This window comes from Maniola jurtina, chromosome 9 (assembly GCF_905333055.1).
Source record: "Maniola jurtina chromosome 9, ilManJurt1.1, whole genome shotgun sequence".
Lineage (NCBI taxonomy): Eukaryota > Metazoa > Arthropoda > Insecta > Lepidoptera > Nymphalidae > Maniola > Maniola jurtina.
This window is the reverse complement of record NC_060037.1, coordinates 6,206,848-6,228,795: the sequence shown is the minus strand read 5'-3', so window position 1 is coordinate 6,228,795 and position 21,948 is coordinate 6,206,848. Positions and strand designations below refer to the sequence as shown.

The window sequence follows — 21,948 nt, the reverse complement described above, 5'->3', positions numbered from 1 at the left end:
GGTAGTCTTTAGTCTTCACGAATAATTTCAAAGTAGAATGAATAGGCATCTTCTTGTCAGGCGCGTTTCAGTTTTAGTAAAAGAGAAACACGACACGCCTCTCCACTAGGTAGTAGGTATATCTAATGTGTAAACTTCACTACAATACACCCAACCACTACAGGCTAGTATATTTCCGGCTTCAATGAGGATAAATGACGCTCAGAGCTAATGGTACCGTGTGATGGTGAGCCGCCACCGGTGGTCGGATCGGCGGCGGTTCCCACAACGCCGCCCGTCGACCAGTTCGTCGGAATGTGGTCGCGGCACCGGCCCGCACTTTCACCAAAACAATTCGTTGGCGGCCTCTTTCGCCACCGCGTGCCCACCCGGACACGTGAAAATTAACCTATCGCATTTTCCTGCTTCAGTGGCCAGTGTAAGTTTCAAGTTCACAAACTTGACGCCAGAGTCGTTACTGTCATTAACTCGTATAAAGTACTAGATGATGCCCGCGATTTTAGGTTTTTGACAATTCCGCAGGAACCCTTGTATTCGGCATAAGGTATCTGTCCGTCTCCAAGACGCAAGCTATCTCTTTACCAGAGGATGCTCGCGACTTTTTCGGTGTGGGTTTGGGTTTTTTAAAGTCCCGTGGGGACTCTGACTTTCCGTGACAAAAGCACCCTATAATATTTCTCCGAGATACAGACTATCTCTGAACTGTACTTACCAAATTTCGATGTAGGTAAGTAATTCCCTACTTTTCCGCTGTGTAATCAAACTGGCCGAATATCAAAACTTCAATATGGTGCTTTATAAAGCTTATAATATGACGTGTATGCTCCACTGTTATGTGTGTGTGTTACATGTGTCATAAAAACTACATTTGCGGACATTATTCTCATTCCAATGAACTTATTTCCTCTAGAAAAACTGAAAAAACTTGTAAACTTTTAAACTTTTTGACGTAAATTGAAACAATGTACCTATATAACGTAAAATTCGTAGCCTTACAACTGGAAAAGTAAAATCGCATATTCTAACTTTAATTGACCATTAATTCAACAGTTTTTTCTATAAAATAATAATATATACAATAATATTCTATAGGTAGATCGAGAAAATCGTGTTATATAACTTACGAATCACGTCTTAAAAGTAAAAAAAATCTAAGAAAAAGTTTGCCGAGAACTATTTCGCTGTACTCTTGTTGAAGTTTTCAACTTTGCTTTTATTTTCAACATATTTCATTCGTCATTTCCTAACCGAATCCTAAACCGAAACCTAACCGATCGAGCCTGAAAAGACCCGCTGCGACTTTATTGGATATTTTGATCTAACTTTGCGTTGCTTAGCCAGAATTTTGGTTGCCAATGCTACAAAATCCTATTCGTTCACTTAAAGCCTGAAAAACAACGCACTAAAACAGCGCGGCATCGCAGTTTCAAGAAGTAGTAATACAGAAAACTGTTTGAAGAGCTTTTTAACTACATAATATGTGGGGTCTACTGCCATTTGAAGTGCCACCACTACAACGAGCATGGCCTGCCCACTGTGGGCAGGCCATGCTCGTTGTAGTGGTGATGACAGTTGAAGCTAAAAGTCAGAGTAGAGACTGCGTTCCAATAAGCTTAGCGTGGGGCAACCTCTAGCACAACAGCTGGCGATATAAAAAGAGTGGAGCGAAATGGCTGGATGAGGAAGGCTGAGGATAGAGTGCGGTGGCGCTCACTTGGGAAGGTTTATGTTCCTATGTTAGGTCGCAGGCTGATATTATGATAATGTTGACTCGTGTTTTAACCTAATAACTCTTTGCAGGTACGGACAGCTATCGGGCATGGTGGAGCCGGTGTTCGGCGTGCTGGGCGCGGTGGCCGTGGCGGCGGCGCAGCCTGCGCTACCCTACGCGCTGGCCTTCGCCGCGGGCGCCATGATCTACGTCGTAGCCGATGACATCATTCCAGAGGCTAATGCATCGTGAGTCCTCTTTGTATAACTCAAACCACGTATGGAACCTTACTCCCCGTCCACACACTGCCCGTGTGGCATAGGAAGGAGCGAGGAACGGAGGCAGAGACGTAGTGTGGCCGCGTTACTCGCATGTCCCTCGTTCATGTCCATCGCTCCCTATTTTGTCGGTAAGTATGCAAAAGCGCGCACGCTGCCACGGTTTCGACGTCTATCGTGTTGCAAAGGCAAGCGATCTAGTGCGGCGGTATCGCGATTACTTGCGCGAGTAGAGCAGTGTGTGGACGCACAATTAGACACAAAGCGCACGAATAAAAAAGACAAAATTGATAAAGCGCGAGCGAAAATTTGTAGAGTGCACTAAAAAGAGTCTTTTTAAAAATGATTTTCCATCCTGTAGGGTCCCGTACCCAAAGCATGCCTATTATTACTAAGCCGCCGCTGTCCGTCTGTCAGCGGGCTGGTCTCATGAACCATAATAGGTAGAGAGTTGAAATTTTCACTGAAAGTGTAATTCTGTTGCCGTCATAACAATAAATATGTAATAAAAAAATCAAAATTACCGCCATGAAAACAAGAAGGTAAAAGCAATGTTATTCCTTGTACGATGGTATGGAACCTTTCGTATGCAAGTCCAACTCTCACTTGTTTAGCAATATTAAAAAGATACAGATACCTAAAATTATGTTTAGAGATAACATCAGAATCGACGCCACTATCATTTTGCAAATTAGAGTCTCTTGTAGCTTGTGTGTTTACGAGTTTAATTTTGTTTGTGACATTTCGTTTTGCATTATAAAGGAACTTAGGCCGACCTTGAGATTGACCCAAAAAATACGAGAATCGCGGGTCTTTGTTCTGACCCTTGTGAGACGCGGCCCTCGAGCCCGCTTTTAACGTCAATACAGACCAGATAACATCCTTTATTGCGTCTCTATAATACGAGAGCCATATTCATTTCAAACGCTCCTCTTCTCGTAATGAATATATGATAATGTGTTTTCATAGATACGCATCGAAACTTCCTTCCACGGCAAATAGGTGGTAAAACACATTTGGAAACGGTTGCTTATCTACGGATGCGAATCTTGCGGCCCGAATACAGGCTCCTGTCATAATTGCTTTGACGAGGGTCCCGATGTAGCTCGATTGTCCTGCAACATTTCGGCTTTTCGACAGATTGAGATTTGAAGTTTGCTTGTTAGCAGCACAATGATCTTGAGCTCCCGTTAGGGTCCTGAAATCTATTGTGCTCTGCAGACACTTCCCCTTAGCGACACTATTATCCTTATCGCGTATTGTCCACAACCAGTCCCTGTTCCCTTCCGTCCGAAGTTTGTCCTTCGTGAAGCGTAATGTACTTAACTAGCAGATGTTCGCGACTACATCTCCTTAATTTACGTTAGATATATTCTGCAGTTAATTCAATCAACACTGATCTTGTAATGACGCCACGAGTGGTTATACATTTGGAATGAGTAGGTTTTTGTTTCCTAAATCCTAAATTGGCCAATAAAATATGCGTGACTATTGCTTAAATTATTCTTTAGGCACGTCACGTTATAGTTTTACGACTTATATGAATGACGCAAATGTTTTGATTACCTCCGTGAATATGAATGAAAAGTTTAATTGTAGCTTATTTCAAACTAACGTATGCCTGCGACTTCGTTTTCGTAAACTGCACAAATTTCAGTCACCTATTTTTAACCCCCGACCCAAAAAGAGGGGTGTTATAAGTTTGACGTGTGTATCTGTGTATCTGTGTGTCTGTGTATCTGTGTATCTGTCTGTGGCATCGTAGCGCCTAAACGAATGAACCGATTTTAATTTAGTTTTTTTTGTTTGAAAGGTGGCTTGATCGAGAGTGTTCTTAGCTATAATCTAAAAAAATTGGTTCAGCCGTTTAAGAGTTATCAACTCTTTTCTAGTTTTCTTGTAGAAAAGAAGGTTAGATAACCGTTAGGTTCTTAATATTATGTCAATAGACAAATGTCAAGCTGTCAAGATGGACGTTGCCTAAATACATAATTATTTATTTGAAAATGATGTTTTGGAAAACTCAAATACTTTGGATCGTCGGGGGTGTTATAAATTTTTAATTTACACTTGTTCAACTTAGTAGGTACGTCCTTTCAATATAATGAGATAATTTTAGGTAGGTCGCTATTCTTATACCCCCTCAAGAGTTGAATTTTCAAAAATGCTTTCTTAGCCGATGTCTGCGTCATAATAGCTAACTGCATGCCTTTCAGTATCCGTCCAGTAGTTTGAGCTGTGCGTTGATAGATCAGTCACTTTTTCCTTTTATTAACCCCCGACCCAGAATCAGAATGGGATATGTATGCATATAATATACCTAATTCATATCTATTAAAATATTAGGCATAGAATTTATTTTGAAATAGGTACCAGCTTAACATTTAACTAAATTAGTACCTCATCGTCATCATCAGACATAAGCCCGCTTCCACCTTAAACTGCATCATCACTTACCATCAGGTGAGTTTGCAGCCAAAAGCTAACCTGTAATCGAACAAGTGTAAATTAAAAATTTATAACACCCCCGACGATCCAAAGTATTTGAGTTTTCCAAAACATCATTTTCAAATAAATAATTATGTATTTAGGCAACGTCCATCTTGACAGCTTGACATTTGTCAATTGACATAATATTAAGAACCTAACGGTTATCTAACCTTCTTTTATACAAGAAAACTAGAAAAGAGCTGATAACTCTTAAACGGCTGAACCAATTTTTTTGGATTATAGCTAAGAACACTCTCGATCAAGCCACCTTTCAAACAAAAAAAACTAAATTAAAATCGGTTCATTCGTTTAGGCGCTACGATGCCACAGACAGATACACAGATACACAGATACACAGACACACAGATACACAGATACACACGTCAAACTTATAACACCCCTCTTTTTGGGTCGGGGGTTAATAAAAGGATATATATCAGTCCATTCCTTGACCGTTAAGCTATTGAACGTTTGAAATAATTAATACATGATCGTAATCATTGTTTTTAATTGTTCGATCGATTCGTGCTGCTCATATTTTTCCAGCTTATCGATCTTATTGAAATATCTTGCATATTTTCCCACGGTTTCATTCGTCGGTTGTATCTGTTATGTAACACTGAAAGTTGGTGCTAAAATTCGTCCAGAAGTACCTTATTCCAATTTTATTACGCAACGGATTCACACATCTCATCACCTGTGAATTTTGTGTAATCTAACTCCACGGACCGCATTCATCGAAATATATCCATTCTCACAAAATGACCAGAACTGATGTGATATTTATTGTAATTTTATTTTACTTTGATCACCTTCATAAAAATATATTTAATTGTAGAGGCTTGTGTCTACCGAAATAGTAAAAATGTTCCCAAGTTTTAAAAGCGTCTTTTTAACCCCCGACCCAAAAAGAGGGGTGTTATAAGTTTAACGTGTGTATCTGTGTATCTGTCTGTGGCATCGACGAATGAACCGATTTTAATTTACATTTTTTTGTTTGAAAGGTGGCTTGATCGAGACGAGAGTGTTCTTAGCTATAATCCAAAAAAATTGGTTCAGCCGTTTAAAAGTTTCAGCTATTTTCTAGTTTTCTTGTAGAAAAGAAGGTTAGATAACCCTTAGGTTCATAATATTCAAGTGTCAATTGACAAATGTCAAGCTGTCAAGATGGACGTTGCCTAGATAAGTATACATAATTATTTATTTGAAAATGATGTTTTGGAAAACTCAGATACTTTGGATCGTAGGCGCGGAATAGTCCAAGAAAATCGGTTCAGCCGTTTGAAAGTTGTCAGCGTCAGCTCTTTTCTAGTTACTGTAACCTTCACTTGTCGGGGGTGATGAAAATTTTTAATTTACACTTGTTCATGTCATTGTCTACAGTAGGCACATTCATATAAGTACATAGTAGTATTTTCCTAAACCATTTCGCATATTATGCTATTATTTAAAAACATCAGATTTCAAAAAGAAAATTTCGATTTCTTAAAAGTACCTTTTTACCAGTAGGTATTGCACGATCAAGTACAATAAATATTACGGGGGCATTATTGTTCCAAAGAGTTACTTATTTAACCCTCGTCCCATGATTTTGTAATGTTGCTGTCGAATGGTTACTGTTAGCTCCACAGGTGATAGTACATAGTACGAAATGAGAATGAGGATATCAGTCCATTGCGATTGTTAAGCAACTTTGACGCAAGTCGGTAACTGGATGGGTAACCAACTGAGAAGGTCAGAATTTGGTCGTGCCTCGGAGAGCATATTGAGTCGTCGCTTCGGTCCCGTTATTATCATTTACCTCTGATAATACTTATAAAACGTAAGAGTCGAAACTTCATTCTTTAGTCGAATAGTATGTGGAAGGATTTATTAATCCATCGCATTACTATAGCAAGAAAACTTCTACCATTATATTATTACTAACTTGCTGAAGCCCGTGACTTCGTTCGCGTGAATTTAGGTTTTCAAAAATGCCGTGGGAAATCTTTGATTTTTATGGTTAAAAAGTAGCCTTGTCAGTCTCTATAGGTCTTTCACTACTCGTTGCTCCATTGCAACGTGATTGAATGATAAACCAACAAACAACCACACTTTCGCATTTAGGTATATTACGGGCTACGGCGTAGTGATAACCTCACTTCATGAAGCCCTCGGCAACCTGGGTGGTCTACTCGGTTTCTGGAGCGAGCTTGGATGGCTGGAGTGAAGATTTCGGCGGGGACGCACGCACAACAGACGGAAACGTTTAAGTGCGGAAACCAGCCGCCCAGAGAGAAGAAAGAAAGAAGAATACGGGGTAGTGATGGGAAGGGATCGAGACACTCAGCAATGAGGAATACGGCGCAGAGAGAGCGTGGAGCCGGGATTCGCAGTGCAAATTCTGGAGGTAGGTCAGGGAGTCAGCCGGCGCGCCGGATTCCCAGACGGTGACGTCAGCGTTTAGACAAACTAGAGCGAAGTCACCGGCTTTATCCCGGTAACAAATGCGTTATTTCGCATTATTTATTATTATTGACAGCGGCGAGACGGTGACAAACCCACGCACGCACCGAATTTACTTGATACCCGCGACACAGTACCGCCGCCGCGCCGCCCGCCCGCCCTCCGCCGCGCCGCCTAGCTGCAAATAGCCGAACCGCCGCTGGCTGCATACGCAGACGAATTCGTCGCGCATATTTCACCAAACTAACACTAGGCGCAGCTCTAAACAAAATGTATACTTTATACTTTACTAGTTGACCCGCCCCAGCTTCGTTTGTGTGGGATTTAAAAAAAGGGGGTGGTATTTCTAAAAACCCTAAAACAGGTCCTTGTTAGAGTTTCGTATCCGAAGGATGCCAGCGCGGTGGGATCGTATTATTAAGCCTCCGCTCTCCGTCCGTCAATCCGTCCGTCTTTCAGCAGGTTGTATCTAATGAACCGTAAATAGGTAGAGAGTTTTCACACAGTGTAGATATTGTTATTGCAGCTATAACAAAGATTAATTAAAAATTTTAAAATGGCTGCCGTGAAAATTAAAAAATAGGTACATTAAGTATGTTATTATTCTTGTGCGATGGTAGGTACCTACAGAACCCTTCGTGTGCAAGTTCGACTTGCACTTGGCCAGTTCTTAAATTTCGTTAGGTATGGAATTCCCAAAAATTGTGAAGTACCTATATTTTTTTCTTTATACTTTAGTGATTAAATAGAGATAACTAACTTACTACTTAATGACTTACTGAATACAATATGCTTATTAGAATTGTTAAATTATATGAATATGCTTTTTATAGCAATATATTCAGGGATTCGGTATTAGTCAATTCTCTTTAGTAACAGCGCAATTTGAATTAACATTATCTTTAGCAAAAAAAAATTAAGACTTTTTATTCCACTAAAATAAGTATAGCAATCATAACTTATTCATAGCGCGTCAATAAATAGGTCTTTAAAGTCAAATTCAAAAGACAGTTTTTATTTAATTGCTATTTTTAACCCCCGACCCAAAAAGAGGGGTGTTATAAGTTTGACGTGTGTATCTGTGTATCTGTGTGTCTGTGTATCTGTGTATCTGTGTATCTGTGTATCTGTCTGTGGCATCGTAGCGCCTAAACGAATGAACCGATTTTAATTTAGTTTTTTTTGTTTGAAAGGTGGCTTGATCGAGAGTGTTCTTAGCTATAATCTAAAAAAATTGGTTCAGCCGTTTAAGAGTTATCAGCTCTTTTCTAGTTTTCTTGTAGAAATGAGGTTAGATAACCATTAGGTTCATAATATTATGTCAATTGACAAATGTCAATCTGTCAAGATGGACGTTGCCTAAATACATAATTATTTATTTGAAAATGATGTTTTGGAAAACTCAAATACTTTGGATCGTCGGGGGTGTTATAAATTTTTAATTTACACTTGTATATGGTTCATTCATTAAGAACTAATCCTACGAGTATTATGTATCTTCAATTACCCCATAGTGGTCTTATCATCAAGTTACGGTGCGTTGCCCAGCCCTTATTAATCTTATCTGCTAATTAGGAATTAAGATGTTTCTCTAAACATCTTGCTTTCCGAAGTAAGATGTTTGTAAGTAGCTACAATGCTAATCACTCATTGTTTTCTTCATTAAATAAATTCTGACACAAGCGTACAACCCTACAAGCTGCAATTCATTGGGTTCTAACATTTTTACTGCCACAAAGTGCAATAGACGAAAAAAAACTCGCGCACCGAGGGTTCCGTACTCGGGTGTTTTTTCCGACATTTTGCACGATAAACTAAAAACCATAAAATCCATAAAAATAAAAAAAGTCTGTTTTTAACCCCCGACCCAAAAAGAGGGGTGTTATAAGTTTGACGTGTGTATCTGTATATCTGTCTGTGGCATCGTAGCTCCTAAACTAATGAACCGATTTTGATTAATTTTTTTTTTTTTTGTTTGAAAGGTGACTTGATTGAGAGTGTTTTTGCTATAATCCAAGAAAATCGGTTCAGCCGTTTGAAAGTTATCAGCTCTTTTCTAGTTACTGTAACCTTCACTTGTCGGGGGTGTTATAAATTTTTAATTTACACTTGTAAACTTTGTGACAGTGTAGGGTGTTTTTCAATCTTGTTATCAATGCAAGGTAGTTTTCATCTAGAACCCACCTGCAGCATCTTTTTTCTTCGGGATAGAAAAAAATCCCTACGGACTTGTCAGTATGTGAACCTGAATGTGTCACTAATATGACCTCTCCATGTCTTCTGGATCTTTAAAGCTTTCATTAATTGTTCTAGAATCAAGATTATCAAAACACAGCGACAAACGACATATTTTCACTTTTTCTAACCAGAAGTTTTAAAAACCTCCTATGCTCCCATGATTTTTTTAAACCATGCGGACGAGATTGTGCAAAAGCTGTTGGGGGTTATATTAAATGCGAACTGTGAAGCGGTGGAATTACTTATAATAAAATGCTGGTCAGTATTAATAGGCACATGAACGCCAGTTCGTCTAGTGCCAAGTCATCACTTTTATTCGTTTTGCAGTTGAAACCGCACGATGTTTAAATGCATTGTCCCATTCGTTCAACTATTAGTACCATCTAGACTGATTTGGACAGCTAATAATCCATACTAATATTATAAATGCGAAACGGTGTCTATCTGTCTGTCCGTTAATTTTTCAGGGCCCATCCTAATTTAACCGATTTTGACATTTACAGAGATAACTCGCGTCTCGGAGACGGACATAGACTACTTTTTATCCTTAGTTTGTTTGTCGGGAAGTTAGGATTGTACGAGTAGAGGTGGTAACTCCGATAGTTCCAAGGCATGCATCGAGACGCCTGTTCTGAAGGTACAGTGTCTTTTTGTATTGTTGCATCCTCACTAGACTTCAGGGCTCGATTACGTAAAAAAGGAGGCAGGATTTTTTCAGCCTAGCATGTGGAGTATCATTGTTTAGAGCTCATTGAGTATAGTACGAATATTTTGTTCTTTTTAATCTTAAAAAATAAAGTAATGAGGCGCCGTCAAAGTTGTCTGTTTTAGACCAATTTTGTGACGGGGTCTACCTATCTCAAAAAGTAAACTAAATAGGAATTTGAAATTTCGGTATATGGTAAGTATTACGGACCATGCGTACCTACCATATACTTACTGAAAGCAATGATTCATAAAATAGTTTGTAAGGCGGGACCTGGCTGTCCACGGAAAAATCATGTACGGAACTGGAAAAGAGCGAGGCCCGACTCGCACTTGGCTGGTTTTTTTTCTTTGATAATAATGAATCTTCCGTAAGGTATCTTTTTCCACGCATATGCAAACTGTGGAATCAACTCCCATCAGCATGTTCCCACTAGATTACAACGTGGGGTTATTCAAGGAGCGGACCAAGAAATTCCTGAAATTCCGGCAACGCAACGGCGCGCTCTGGTGCTGCAAATGTTCATGGGCGGCGGTAATCACTTAACATTAGGTGACCCGCCTGGTCGTTTGCTCGCTATTTTATTAAAAATAAAAGATAAATGCTAGGAAGAAGGAATTACAACGGTCGAAGTATATAAGTGTTTGGTGCAGAGTGTCAGACGGCGCGCCGCTATTTCTGGCCAAATATTCGCGTCGCCGGCCGTCGCGGCGCCCACACCGCACTACATACAGCATTGTGCTACTTGCATTGCACCGACCACGTTCTCATAATATGCCACTGCAGTTGATTGCACTAAATGAAAATCTTCAGAAGTGAATGGACATAAAAAAAACATTTTCTGATATTATGTTCATCGCAAGTTCTTTTCTATAGAGTCCTATCCGTCGTTACAGAAGGTTTTGACACCTTTCTATCCGTCATATTATATAATGGTAAGAGTTGTCTAGGATAATAATGCTCCCTGATCCCAGATCCTTCTGCATACATCTCTTCTACGAGAATGAGATTTCGACTGAGATTTTACAAAAAAATATTATCAGATGTTAGTGATAATAATAACCGGGACCGACAGTTGAGGCATGGAGGAAATGAAAAGGAAACGAACTTTTTACTTGGGATTCGGAAGTATGTAGGTACTAGGTAGTACTTAATAATCCTATGCGTTCTTGTCGTAAGTCAAGTATTTTAGCATGATGTCAATGGAAATTTTGGCCGCGTGTCGTGCGTTCATTTGGTGTTCCCCATTCCTTCACATACGTGATTCGCATTTGATAAGTACCTCTCGTCAAAGAATATAAAGTAGAATATAAAATAGAAGTTGTAATAAAAAAACTTACTGCCTTGCTAGTTTTTCTTCAAGCTGTCACATCCGTTTTGTATGACAGGTCGTGAACGAGATTCCCTTATATGATGAAAAAAAGGGACTTTGAATATTATGGCACGGAGCCTGGCCTACATGTTGGCCATTTTCTTTTTTTTTTTCAAATAGTGTCCACATGGTGTCCACGCATAAAACCTGCATTAATCAACAGCAGCATCAATACAAACAAGTATTGTATGATACCTAATCTTCCAAAATGTCACGTTTCTGAGTAATAACCTAGATATCAAAGTTGTACTGGTGGCTAGACTGTTGTACTGACGACTCCACCAGTACAACTTTGATAGGTCGTTTAGTTCTACAATAGCAGCCGGGTTCCGACATACGTTCGCGATATCCATGTGAGTACGTGGAATCGTTTTATTGTAATGGGCTACTCGTATAATTCCAGTTAGCGAATTCCGTCCGCCGTCAATGACTATTGTTTCTCTAAATCGGAGTGCGTGAGACGCAAGCGCCATCGGCGGCCTTTCCGCTATCGTAATTTTGCTACCTACTTAAGGCGAATAATAAGTATCCGACATAAGGTCGATTTCTAGCTGAAGCCTATCGCCACAACCTTTGGCCGTAATTGAAGACTTAATAACCCTAAGAACTTAAATTCAAGATTGACTAAAAGTGAATAAAATAATGGTTTTTAGGGTTCCGTACCTCAAAAGGAAAAAATGAATTCTTATATGATCTCATTTGTCTGTCTATCGTGTTCATCAATTAGGGGGAGTAAAAACCTATCAGAAAAGCGCACTGTGAACTTTATTATCTCATTCATTTTAAAACACATTAAAAAAAGAGTTCTTAACTTACTAACTTAAGTAATTTTTCCTGGATCATTTTGATACCTCTAACTAAAATCAATACCCAAATCTATTCGTTCATATCAAGTTCATCCAAAGTTGTTAAAAATTAAGCGCATATTGAATTGGTTTAACATCAAAGTATGAAGTCACCCTAACATTCAAATGTCGTCTCCTCGTTACTTCTCAATGGCTCGCATCGTGTGACGACAGTACTTTATAACGGACCTCGGTACACGACGTACATATTATTATGTGGCCTCAACTATTGTATTCTACCCTGTCTCATTGCGGTCCGTCGTAAATCAATTTGGTCACGGAAGCATTAAATCTGACCTAAACAGGATATTTGTGTGTGCGATTAATGAATTTGGTGTTACGTGTTATGTTTTTGCTTTTTTATTAGGGTTGATTTATTTCACTACGCGACGAGCATTCCGTAGGCCGCTTCGCTTCGCGCCCAGGCAAAGCGCAATATTGTTAACTGGTCTTCCCACTAGATATGTGCGATGTACTTAATCGCCAAGCTAAGTTAAGGCTAACTACTTTACTTAGTATGTAAAAAACTTAGCTTCGATCAACCCCTTTCCACCAAAACTAAGCTAAGCTATTCTATGAAAATCAAGCTATCCTATGAGTAAAATTGACATATTATATAAATCCGTAGCCTAGCAACTTAGCACATCTCTAATGAAAAGAGATTACATCTCAGCCAACAAAGTTCCTCAAAACCAGAAGTCTTAAATCGATTTCGAATAAAACGCTGATTCATGGGGTCTAGCCTAGCACATGAAGTTGTGGTAATCACATTTCGATAGTAACAGTTCTTGTAATTAGTACACCTTCATTTTCGCTATGAGAGAGTCGGCCAGTTAGAGGACAGGAGAGGAGGATTGCGATTGTAGATGTCATACGTTGGTTCTGTAAAATGACTGAGGAGCTGGCGAGCAAAATGATGTAATTGCACTTATGATCATAATACACAAGCAAAACGGCCTAAACTGCACTGAAATATCCAAAGTTTGTGCTTTCGATCAAAATAGAGTTTGATAAATAAAAAAAAACAATAATAGAGTTCCAACAGATTTCATTCGATTTTTGGTCATCCTGTCAAATTTTGTTTCATGCAACTACACCGTTTTGTTCGCCAGCTCCTCAATGTAGAGTCACTTTTTTACCTTCTTTTTTTACCTGCGTATATCTACTTAATATCTATTTATGTTAAGCATAGTATAAACGATACTTATATTACTAGTCAGTTTGCATATTTATATTTACCTATATCTTTACCTATTGTTTTGTCACTTATAATAATTATTATTATAATGCAACAAGATTTTTAGATCAGATTATTTGTGTCGCGTCGTATAGTAGTTAATAGGCGTCGACTGATAAAGTTTTCCTCGAAATAATTAATAGCAACTGTTCTTCGCAGTTCACATCACGTCGCCCGTCAGAACGAAAGTGGTCTAACCTAAATAGTTGGCAGATTTGTCGCTCTATCCTCGTGACCTATCCGTTTGTTCCAATCAGCGGAGGAATAGGCGATCCACCATATATCCCTTTGCACAGATAAAATGTACAGCCTGTATTGCAGTCTTATTCATAAAAATCCCTTATTATAGGTTTAAAACGTTCATTAGCTAAAATGCTCATTAGGCCTATTAAACGTTCCATAACTTTCTTTATTCATAAAGGTTCAATAAACCGCTCACAACTAAATTCTCGCTATAGGCTAGTTTCACTTTGTTATGTTGTCGTTCTGATGAATTCATAGACAAAATTGCAAAAAAAAACTGTGCTCTACACAGAGAAGTGACGCAGGTGTGACATTTGTTTTCGGTCAATTGTCTGAGTTCTGGAGGATAGTTAGGTATTATCGTTCGGAGTTTTGTTCCGATTTATTTAATTAAAAATGGAAACAGAAAGGAATTTAGAAATTAGCGTTAGATTTTATTATACTATTTAAAAAAAACATGTATTAGGTAAAAGTATGTATTAGATACAGTACCTGGACATTCATGGAATAAAATCCTTTTTTTAATTGAAAATATTACAGTAAAAGTTAAAGCTAGCCTTATCTAATTACTGTACAAATCATGCCCGTGTGGAATGGTGCCAAGAATACTGGCTGTATTTCCACGCTGGACAGCCAGGCTGATCCGTTGCGCAAAAAATGAGCCAGCCCTTTTTTACCCAAATCCTTCTCGGTTTATGTAGTTAGGTTCTGAGCTGCATCACCGCCATATTTCTTACGTTAGAAGAAATCACATACTTAATTAAAAGAATGATTACATGACAAGAAACTTCGAAATTAAGTAGGAACTTTTAGGTACCTACTTAACGACGTCCCTATCATCTTATGGCAGTTAAAACTTGCAACTCAGGTCAATTATCACAGCCTCTCGAATCCAGAATAAATAACGTACTTAAATAATAATTACAATGCAATGACACTACAATCAACCAAAACAAAATAACCTCACTTCAATCTCGTATATCAAACAAATTATCAGCTGTTAAGACAAGACGGCGGCCATCTTGTTCTTAATAAGGGTTTATAGTAGGGTTCAGCCTATTATAAGTTATGGAGCCGCTATTGAACACTTTTAGCACTATTGAACGTTTATGAATAATGTTTTTGAGAACTTTGCTTACAACAAGCTAATAAAGCTTCTACAAATTTTTATGAATAAGACTGACATTTAAAATTACGAGTTTAACGTACCTATAGATACTTAGATGCACATTTTTATTAATAAAGATCCTAATCGATAATTTCAACCATATATGTAGAAGGTACAAACTAAAATAAGGTTCTATTTATTCTTTACTAGCTGACGCCCGCGACTTCGTCCGCGTGGATTTAGGTTTTTCGAAATCCCGTGGGAACTCTTTGGTTTTCCGGGATAAAAAGTAGCCTATGTGCTAATCCAGGATATTATCTATCTTCATTCCGAATTTCAGCCAAATCCGTCCAGTAGTTTTTGCGTGAAGGAGTAACAAACATACACACACACACACACACATACAAACTTTCGCCTTTATAATATTAGTGTGATAGTGTGACTAGAATTTGCCCGCGAGTTTTTTTAAATCTCGTGAGAACCCTTTGTTTTTCCAGGTAAAAAGTAGCCAATGCCCGCCCTTGGGATACAAGCTACCTCTGTACCAAATAGATAACGCCCTCGACTTTATTCGTGGACTAAGGATTTTTGAATATCGCGTGGGAACTCTTTGATTTTCCGGAACAAAAAGTAGCTAGATACCAGTGACGAAAATAGCTGACCGTATCAAGCTATCATCAAAATCGGTTTAATCTAACCTGAAAGCTAGCAGACAGACACACTTTCGTATCTGTAACATCAAGTATGGATTTCTCCCTTTTTGCTTTGATCTTGATATTGATTTACAGGTTAGCCTTAGTAAAAGATGCTGATTACGGTTACTGTCATGGCCCCCTTTTGGGTTAGAATTTAGGACCACTTTTCTAAATGATTTTGTATGCCTAACCGCCGATTTCAGTCAGCATCGAGAATAACACTCAATTTATTTATACAGTGGCAACGGAAAGCTGGCGACATGGGGCTGCATCGTGGGCTTCATGGTCATGATGTGTCTCGACGTGGGACTGGGGTAAGCGCCCGCGCACCGTGCCTTCATCACTCGTACATTACCGACAACGTGCACTGCCTCACGAATAAACCTTCCACACTACAGACTGCAAACGCTGAGTGTAAGTTCAAATGCATGTTTACTGACGCAAATCTGCCAAAATTGTACGGAGCGGAGATATCAAATAAAGTTCCGGTTGCTCGATTACGATGAAATGACAGCCACAATGTCACGTTCACTCGCTCATTATTGGCTACAGTGCATTGTTGTAACAAGAATGCCAGAAATTTAGCCAATCACAAACCTTGTGCACGCCACTGCATTTCGACATAAACTATAATAATATCCAGGATAATTTTGAAATATGTGACATAACTTTGAAGTATTAACTTCATGTATTCTACCGTGTTCACAGTTTGTAGGGTGAAAGCACCCTCGACTTACCAAAATAGCTAATTTTAAATGTGCCGAAAAAATGTGACATGGTTTGAAATGTTATTGATTTGTATACTTACTCGTACCTATGCCAAATACATGCATAACCAGCTGTTGAAGGGGATGACTATTCTTAGAAAAGAATTCCTAGTTGGATATAAGTTAAGGCTGAAACAAACAGAACGCGAAACTGCAACTACACTGCAGGGCCTTATTTATCAGAAATTATAGTGATAGATGACAGGTGACAATACAACAATAACACTTAAGTAAAAAAAATTGTGGCTTAAATATGTCATGGTGGAAAAACGACTTTGTTAAATTTGTTAAATTTGTTGTTGCGACTATTAAACTATTTCTGTTTAGTAAAAAGTTTCCGCTGGCTGGTGACCAGTGACATTACATACAAAAATTGTAGAGTGACAATTTTTTTAAGACCACAAAACTTTGCGGAAGGATATTTATTATATCGGAAGTCCAACTCCTCATATTATTTTGTTAACTAAATTCCGCCCGGTCTACAAAATCTGTTATAACAATGCGACAATTTTGACAAATTCGATAAATATGTCGCATTACGTGTCGCGTTAATTAATAAATAGAATTTGACATACGCGTTTACAATTTGTAATACAAGGATGTAGTGAAGCATTTCAAACTACAACGTAGAACTGTGATGCCATTGACGCTCGACTACAGAAGCACGACTCTAACACGCTCTATGAAGAGCGAATGCCTTCACAAAGTTCTTTCTATTATGAAGCCGTGTCGTAGTCGTCGCGCATCTAGTTTGTTTCAGCCTTTATTCACATACAGTGGAAGAATTTTACTATTGTAACATCTTTACTTTATCCTTCCAATTAATACTTAAGTTTGTAGGAGCGCTCGTGAACAGTTAAAAGTTGTATGACTATATGATATACTACTTGTTACTGTATAGTTTATTGCTTTGTTCGTATAGAGTTTAATTACTTATGCAGCTGCTTGCGCGAGTTTCCTGTATACAGTAGCTACGTTTAATAGACTATATCTTTAAGTGTAAAGTTGTAAATACACAGGCTATTTGGATATTCCTTATTAGGCCTGCCACTAAGGCTGCACAAAATTGAAATAAAAATAATTAAGATCCGTATCGTTAATAGGAAGGCGTTTTGCTGTATTATCTTCATTTAATTAACTCTATGTACTTATATCAAACCAAAAAATGTGGGTGCTGTAAACTGTATAGTAGTAATAAAGACAATGCTTAGGGCGCATTCACATTAGTCGCACAATAGCATTGCGGCTGCATTAGGAAAGTTCATTTACTCAAATCAACAACTGTTTATCAAACGTCAAATTACGCGCTTAGTATGGGAGTTTGTATGAAATAGTAAAATATGTGACGTCATAAACATTTGGCGTACCTTTTACAAGGATTTTACGTATTTCGGAACTTACTTTCTTTTTGACACAGGAAACATCCCAAATCCCAATGAATTAGCGCTCTTTGCAGGGGTAGAGGGAAAGTGATTGCGCGACCGCATTCATGCAATCGCGCGACTCTATGCGACTAATTTGACTGCGTCCTTAATGAGGATCGGGAAAGTATTCGATGGTATCTAATGTAAAAAAGCGGTTACTGTCTTTTCACTAAATAATACGAAAACTGTAATCTATTTGTTTAAGTATTTTATTGTAATTTCTGTAAAAGTTAGGTTTCATACAGTTCCTTTAGCACAAAGAATTGAAGTATGCTGTTGTGAATGTTTTCATATTACAGTAAAAGTATTAGGTTTTTTAGAGGCAATAACCAATATCTGGTTATATGAAATAGGATATTTAATGTGTTGGTTGAAGGCAAAATGATTTTAACTTTACTACTCTGGCGCTACAAAACGGATATACTTGATTATTATTTATAGTTTATTTAATTTTATTAAGTTTTAATTAATATTAAACATAAATTATATTATATTTATTAATCGTATAAATATTACCTACTTAATTCCTAGTAGAAATTATTAAAACTTATTGAAATTGCACTTCTTATCTATTTTTATTTCGAATTACTATCGTAACATTTTGAAATTGTGAAATGTATGTGACTACAAGTGATCTTATTCGATGTTACAAAATAGGATCATGAATAGCAATTTATTAAAAAAGGACAATATTTACGTATTTTAATAAGTGATAAATGACATATTTTATAAGTCAATTGTTATAAAATATAATAAATATTATATAATATACATAGTTATAATAATATCTCTCAATATGTAAAATAATTATGGTATAAAATCGAGCGCAATACTCTTTTTATACGAAAACAGTATTGTTAGTTTCCATTTTACAGAATAACTACTTTAAAATGTGTTTATTTAATATTTTTTTTTTGTAAAATTACGAATTTATAATTAATTGTAAAATAGTCTGAATAATACATTCATTATAATATAATTATAGTCCGGTGCAATTTGTAAAATAGTTAACGTAATTAATTGTTAATTTTTATAATTAAATTTTTATTGAAATATATTGTAATATTACATTTTTTTGGTTTTAATTGAAGTCTTAAATTGTCCCTTAGCACATTTTAATATGCACAAAATAGTTTTAAGTCTCTAAAAATAAACGTATTTTACGTCATTAATTTAAGTTTATAATATATAAACGTATGTCGGCCTAACTCACATGCTGAGCCCGTCCGGGGTCCTTATTCAATGGGCTTGCCCTCTGGTCATGTTATGGTGCCCAGGAGGATAGATATATGTATATTGGATATATATATTTATATCACTTAAGACAGTTTAAAAACACAATAATAATTTTAGTTTACACCCGTGCCGCTAGGGCTCACCCTCGCTTCCCTGTATGTAGCGAGCGGATGACGTGACAAACGACAGGGAATTGCACTAGAAAAGTTCAAGGAAGGGAGCGGCGCTACGCGGGCGTTGAACCCGTGCACCCGAACACAAAATTCTTGGGCGTGCAGCTTTACCGCCCGATAAAAGCTAAAACCCTCTCAATGGCATCTCAAGCACGCTCGCTGACAGCCAACAGTGGCGTCGACTCGCGCACGCGTCTTTTCTGTTTTGAACATAGGCTAACTTAAATAATTCTCCTCTACGCTTTCATGATCAACCCATTATCGGCCCACTAATGAACACGGATCTCTTCTCAGAGTGAGAAGGATTTAGGCCATACTCTACCACGCTGGCCCAATGCGGATTGGCAGACTTCACACACCTTTGAGTACATTGAGAATTCTCGGGCACGCAGGATTCCTCACGATATTTTCTTCACCGTTTGGCAACCTCTAAGCTTTATTCAATGGAAATATGAATCAGCTTACCTTACTTTATTCACATGCACATGACCGTGGGTGTTTCTTTCAACCATTTGTCAAAATTATCCAATAAAATTTAATTTTACAATGGAGCTAATTCATAAATACTTGTCTATCTAACAGATGAATAAATTGGGTTAGATAATAATTATTTTTTCACACGACAGCTGCCCAAAAAAGGAGTGGTACCTACTTACTTAATGTTTTCTGGGTTATGTATGAATGTGAGTTTCTTCATTCCACCATAACTTCTAAATGCCTGAACAGATTTGGATGTAGGTATGGTATCTTTAGAATCTTTAAATCATTCCGAGAGACACTGGCAATTTTTTTTTTTTAAATATTCTGTATGACGGCAGTATGGCACCATTTTCAAAATATGAAATATGTTTTGTTCGTTTTTTGGCAGGGCAGTCGTGTTTTATAATTTGTTTAATTACTTAGTTAACATTCAGTGACAATTTATTGTAGATATTTTATTAATCTTTAAAACACCCACAATATTTGGCAAACATCGCCATTAGGTCTGTTCGATTAGACCGCGCGACGCGGCGCCCTTCGCGCCGCGTCTCCGTGAACAAGCCCTTAACATCCACTGGCCACTTAACACAAGTGACGAAGTAAACGCATTACATAAACAAAAGCTCTCGCCACAGCATCCCACAAACATAATTTACTACTGATTGAAAAGGACAGGCGATGTACCGTCAATTAGGAGATCGAGGCCGCGATGCATTCGATCGATGGTGTACCGAGTAATGTGAAGCATCGTCGGCCTCATTTCCATTCATTCGGTGTTTGTTGACAATCTATCGGGCGGTGGCGCGGTCAGAGGGCGCGGCGGGGTGCCCCTCTCGGCTGCAGTCAGCTCCGTGCGCCCGCGCCCCGCGCACGCTGCATCGCGCGCGCACCGAGCCCGGCCAGCACCCGGCCACGTGCACCCCTGGCTCCACCCGAGCCCAAACACCACGGATGAACATGGACCATGCAATCTTTGCTTACGCCGCTGCGCATATCAGTAAGTTATGCATGTCCTGTATGCAATGCGCCCGAATCTAAATGCGACGTTTGTTTATTTACCTCGCGCGTGACGTAGACGAAGTAGCGCTTACGTCACAAATATTTTTTCCGACGAAGTAGCGGCGGCGAGCAAGCGTAGCCTACATTGCTATCTTACGTTGTATCGATAGGGTCAATCTATGAGGGCGATAACGATTTGTTTGATGGGAAATATGGATTATGGAATTCTGAAGTCATAATGTTTAATGATTATAAGCACTTTGCCGTCGAGTGAGAGTTCAAAGTTTCTTGAAATATTCCCTCAGAATACGTTTAGTGTTCACCATAGTTTCAGAAATTCAAACTGGGATAAGTCAAACAAGATTGATTTGTATGCTCTCTTAGAGTATCACTGAGGGATAATGTATGTATAGTAATAGAGAACCGAATGTACCTAACAGTATTTTGTCTAATTAGTTTAAAAATACTTGAGCTAATGAGATAAGACAGCTATGAATATTAAGATCTTCAATTTCTGTATCTTAGTTGGTTTTGTGAAATTAAGCCTCTATACTGAAAAAAGACTTTCGGGTCGATGACAGTGAGCATCCTGAACCGGACTACCAGTTAATTAAAGAGGTGCCTATAGTTAATCAAGTTGACAATCATACGATTCACGCCGCTCGGATTGTTTGGGTGATTACGCACTGCATCCGATCCGAATCTGTGAAAATACGTTCCGAAGTCATAGAACTATTTGTATGATAGCGTACGCACTAGCTCCGACTTCCGTCTTCCGAGTTCTCTCCGTCATCCGTGAGAATATCTCGGATGTGCCTCCGATTCAAATCGGACATAATATGACGTAGATATAATATGTCAAATATGTCAACTGACAAGCTAGGATTTCGATCAGAGATCGGATTAGCGTAAGCAAATATTTTGCGTAAGCAACATCCGAATTCCATATTTTCACGGACTCGGATCGAATGTGTGCATAACCGCTCTTATTTGTTGCACTTTACTACTTTTCAAATCTAGGTTCTTACTTAATAATACAATTAGCTGAGTAGGTACGCAACACGATAAACAAGACGATTGTTAAATTGCCGATATTCAACCAGTTATAGACCACAGTGCGCGCAAAACAAGTAGGTACGTAGTCCAAATACCAATCTAAACATGAGGCGTAGCATTGTGCATTGTACAAAAACAGATCTTAACCAGGATTGTGTATGTAATCCTTGGTCTAAGACCTCCAAGAACCGCCAAGTAACATCTTCAACTAGGACTACTTGTTTTGCACATTGTACTAAAATCTTAATACAGATACTTAAGTCGGGACCATCCCCGCGTGGAAGGGTGTCATGGTAGTCATAGTAACGGGGAGTGAGTCGCAATTTGCGGTGTGTGGGGACGATCGGAAGTGGCAGCGCCACGGCCGCGCGGGCGCACACCTGCCGGCCACGCCGCGGCCATTGTTTCCCTTTGCTATCTTTTCATATGAAGCTACGTACATCAT

The 21,948-nt window shown here is 38.4% G+C and overlaps 1 protein-coding gene across 1 annotated transcript in view; it reads left to right on the top strand.

Annotated features, from left to right (window-relative positions):
- Positions 1–18,629, top strand: part of LOC123868425 (zinc transporter ZIP11) — a 105,021-nt gene extending 86,392 nt beyond the window's left edge. The window contains exons 6-7 of the mRNA XM_045910960.1: positions 1,801–1,959; positions 15,608–18,629. Of these exons, the coding sequence (XP_045766916.1) occupies positions 1,801–1,959; positions 15,608–15,686 (238 nt within the window). The 3' untranslated portion in view covers positions 15,687–18,629. The remainder of the gene's footprint in view (positions 1–1,800; positions 1,960–15,607) is intronic.
- The last annotated feature ends 3,319 nt before the right edge of the window (positions 18,630–21,948 follow it).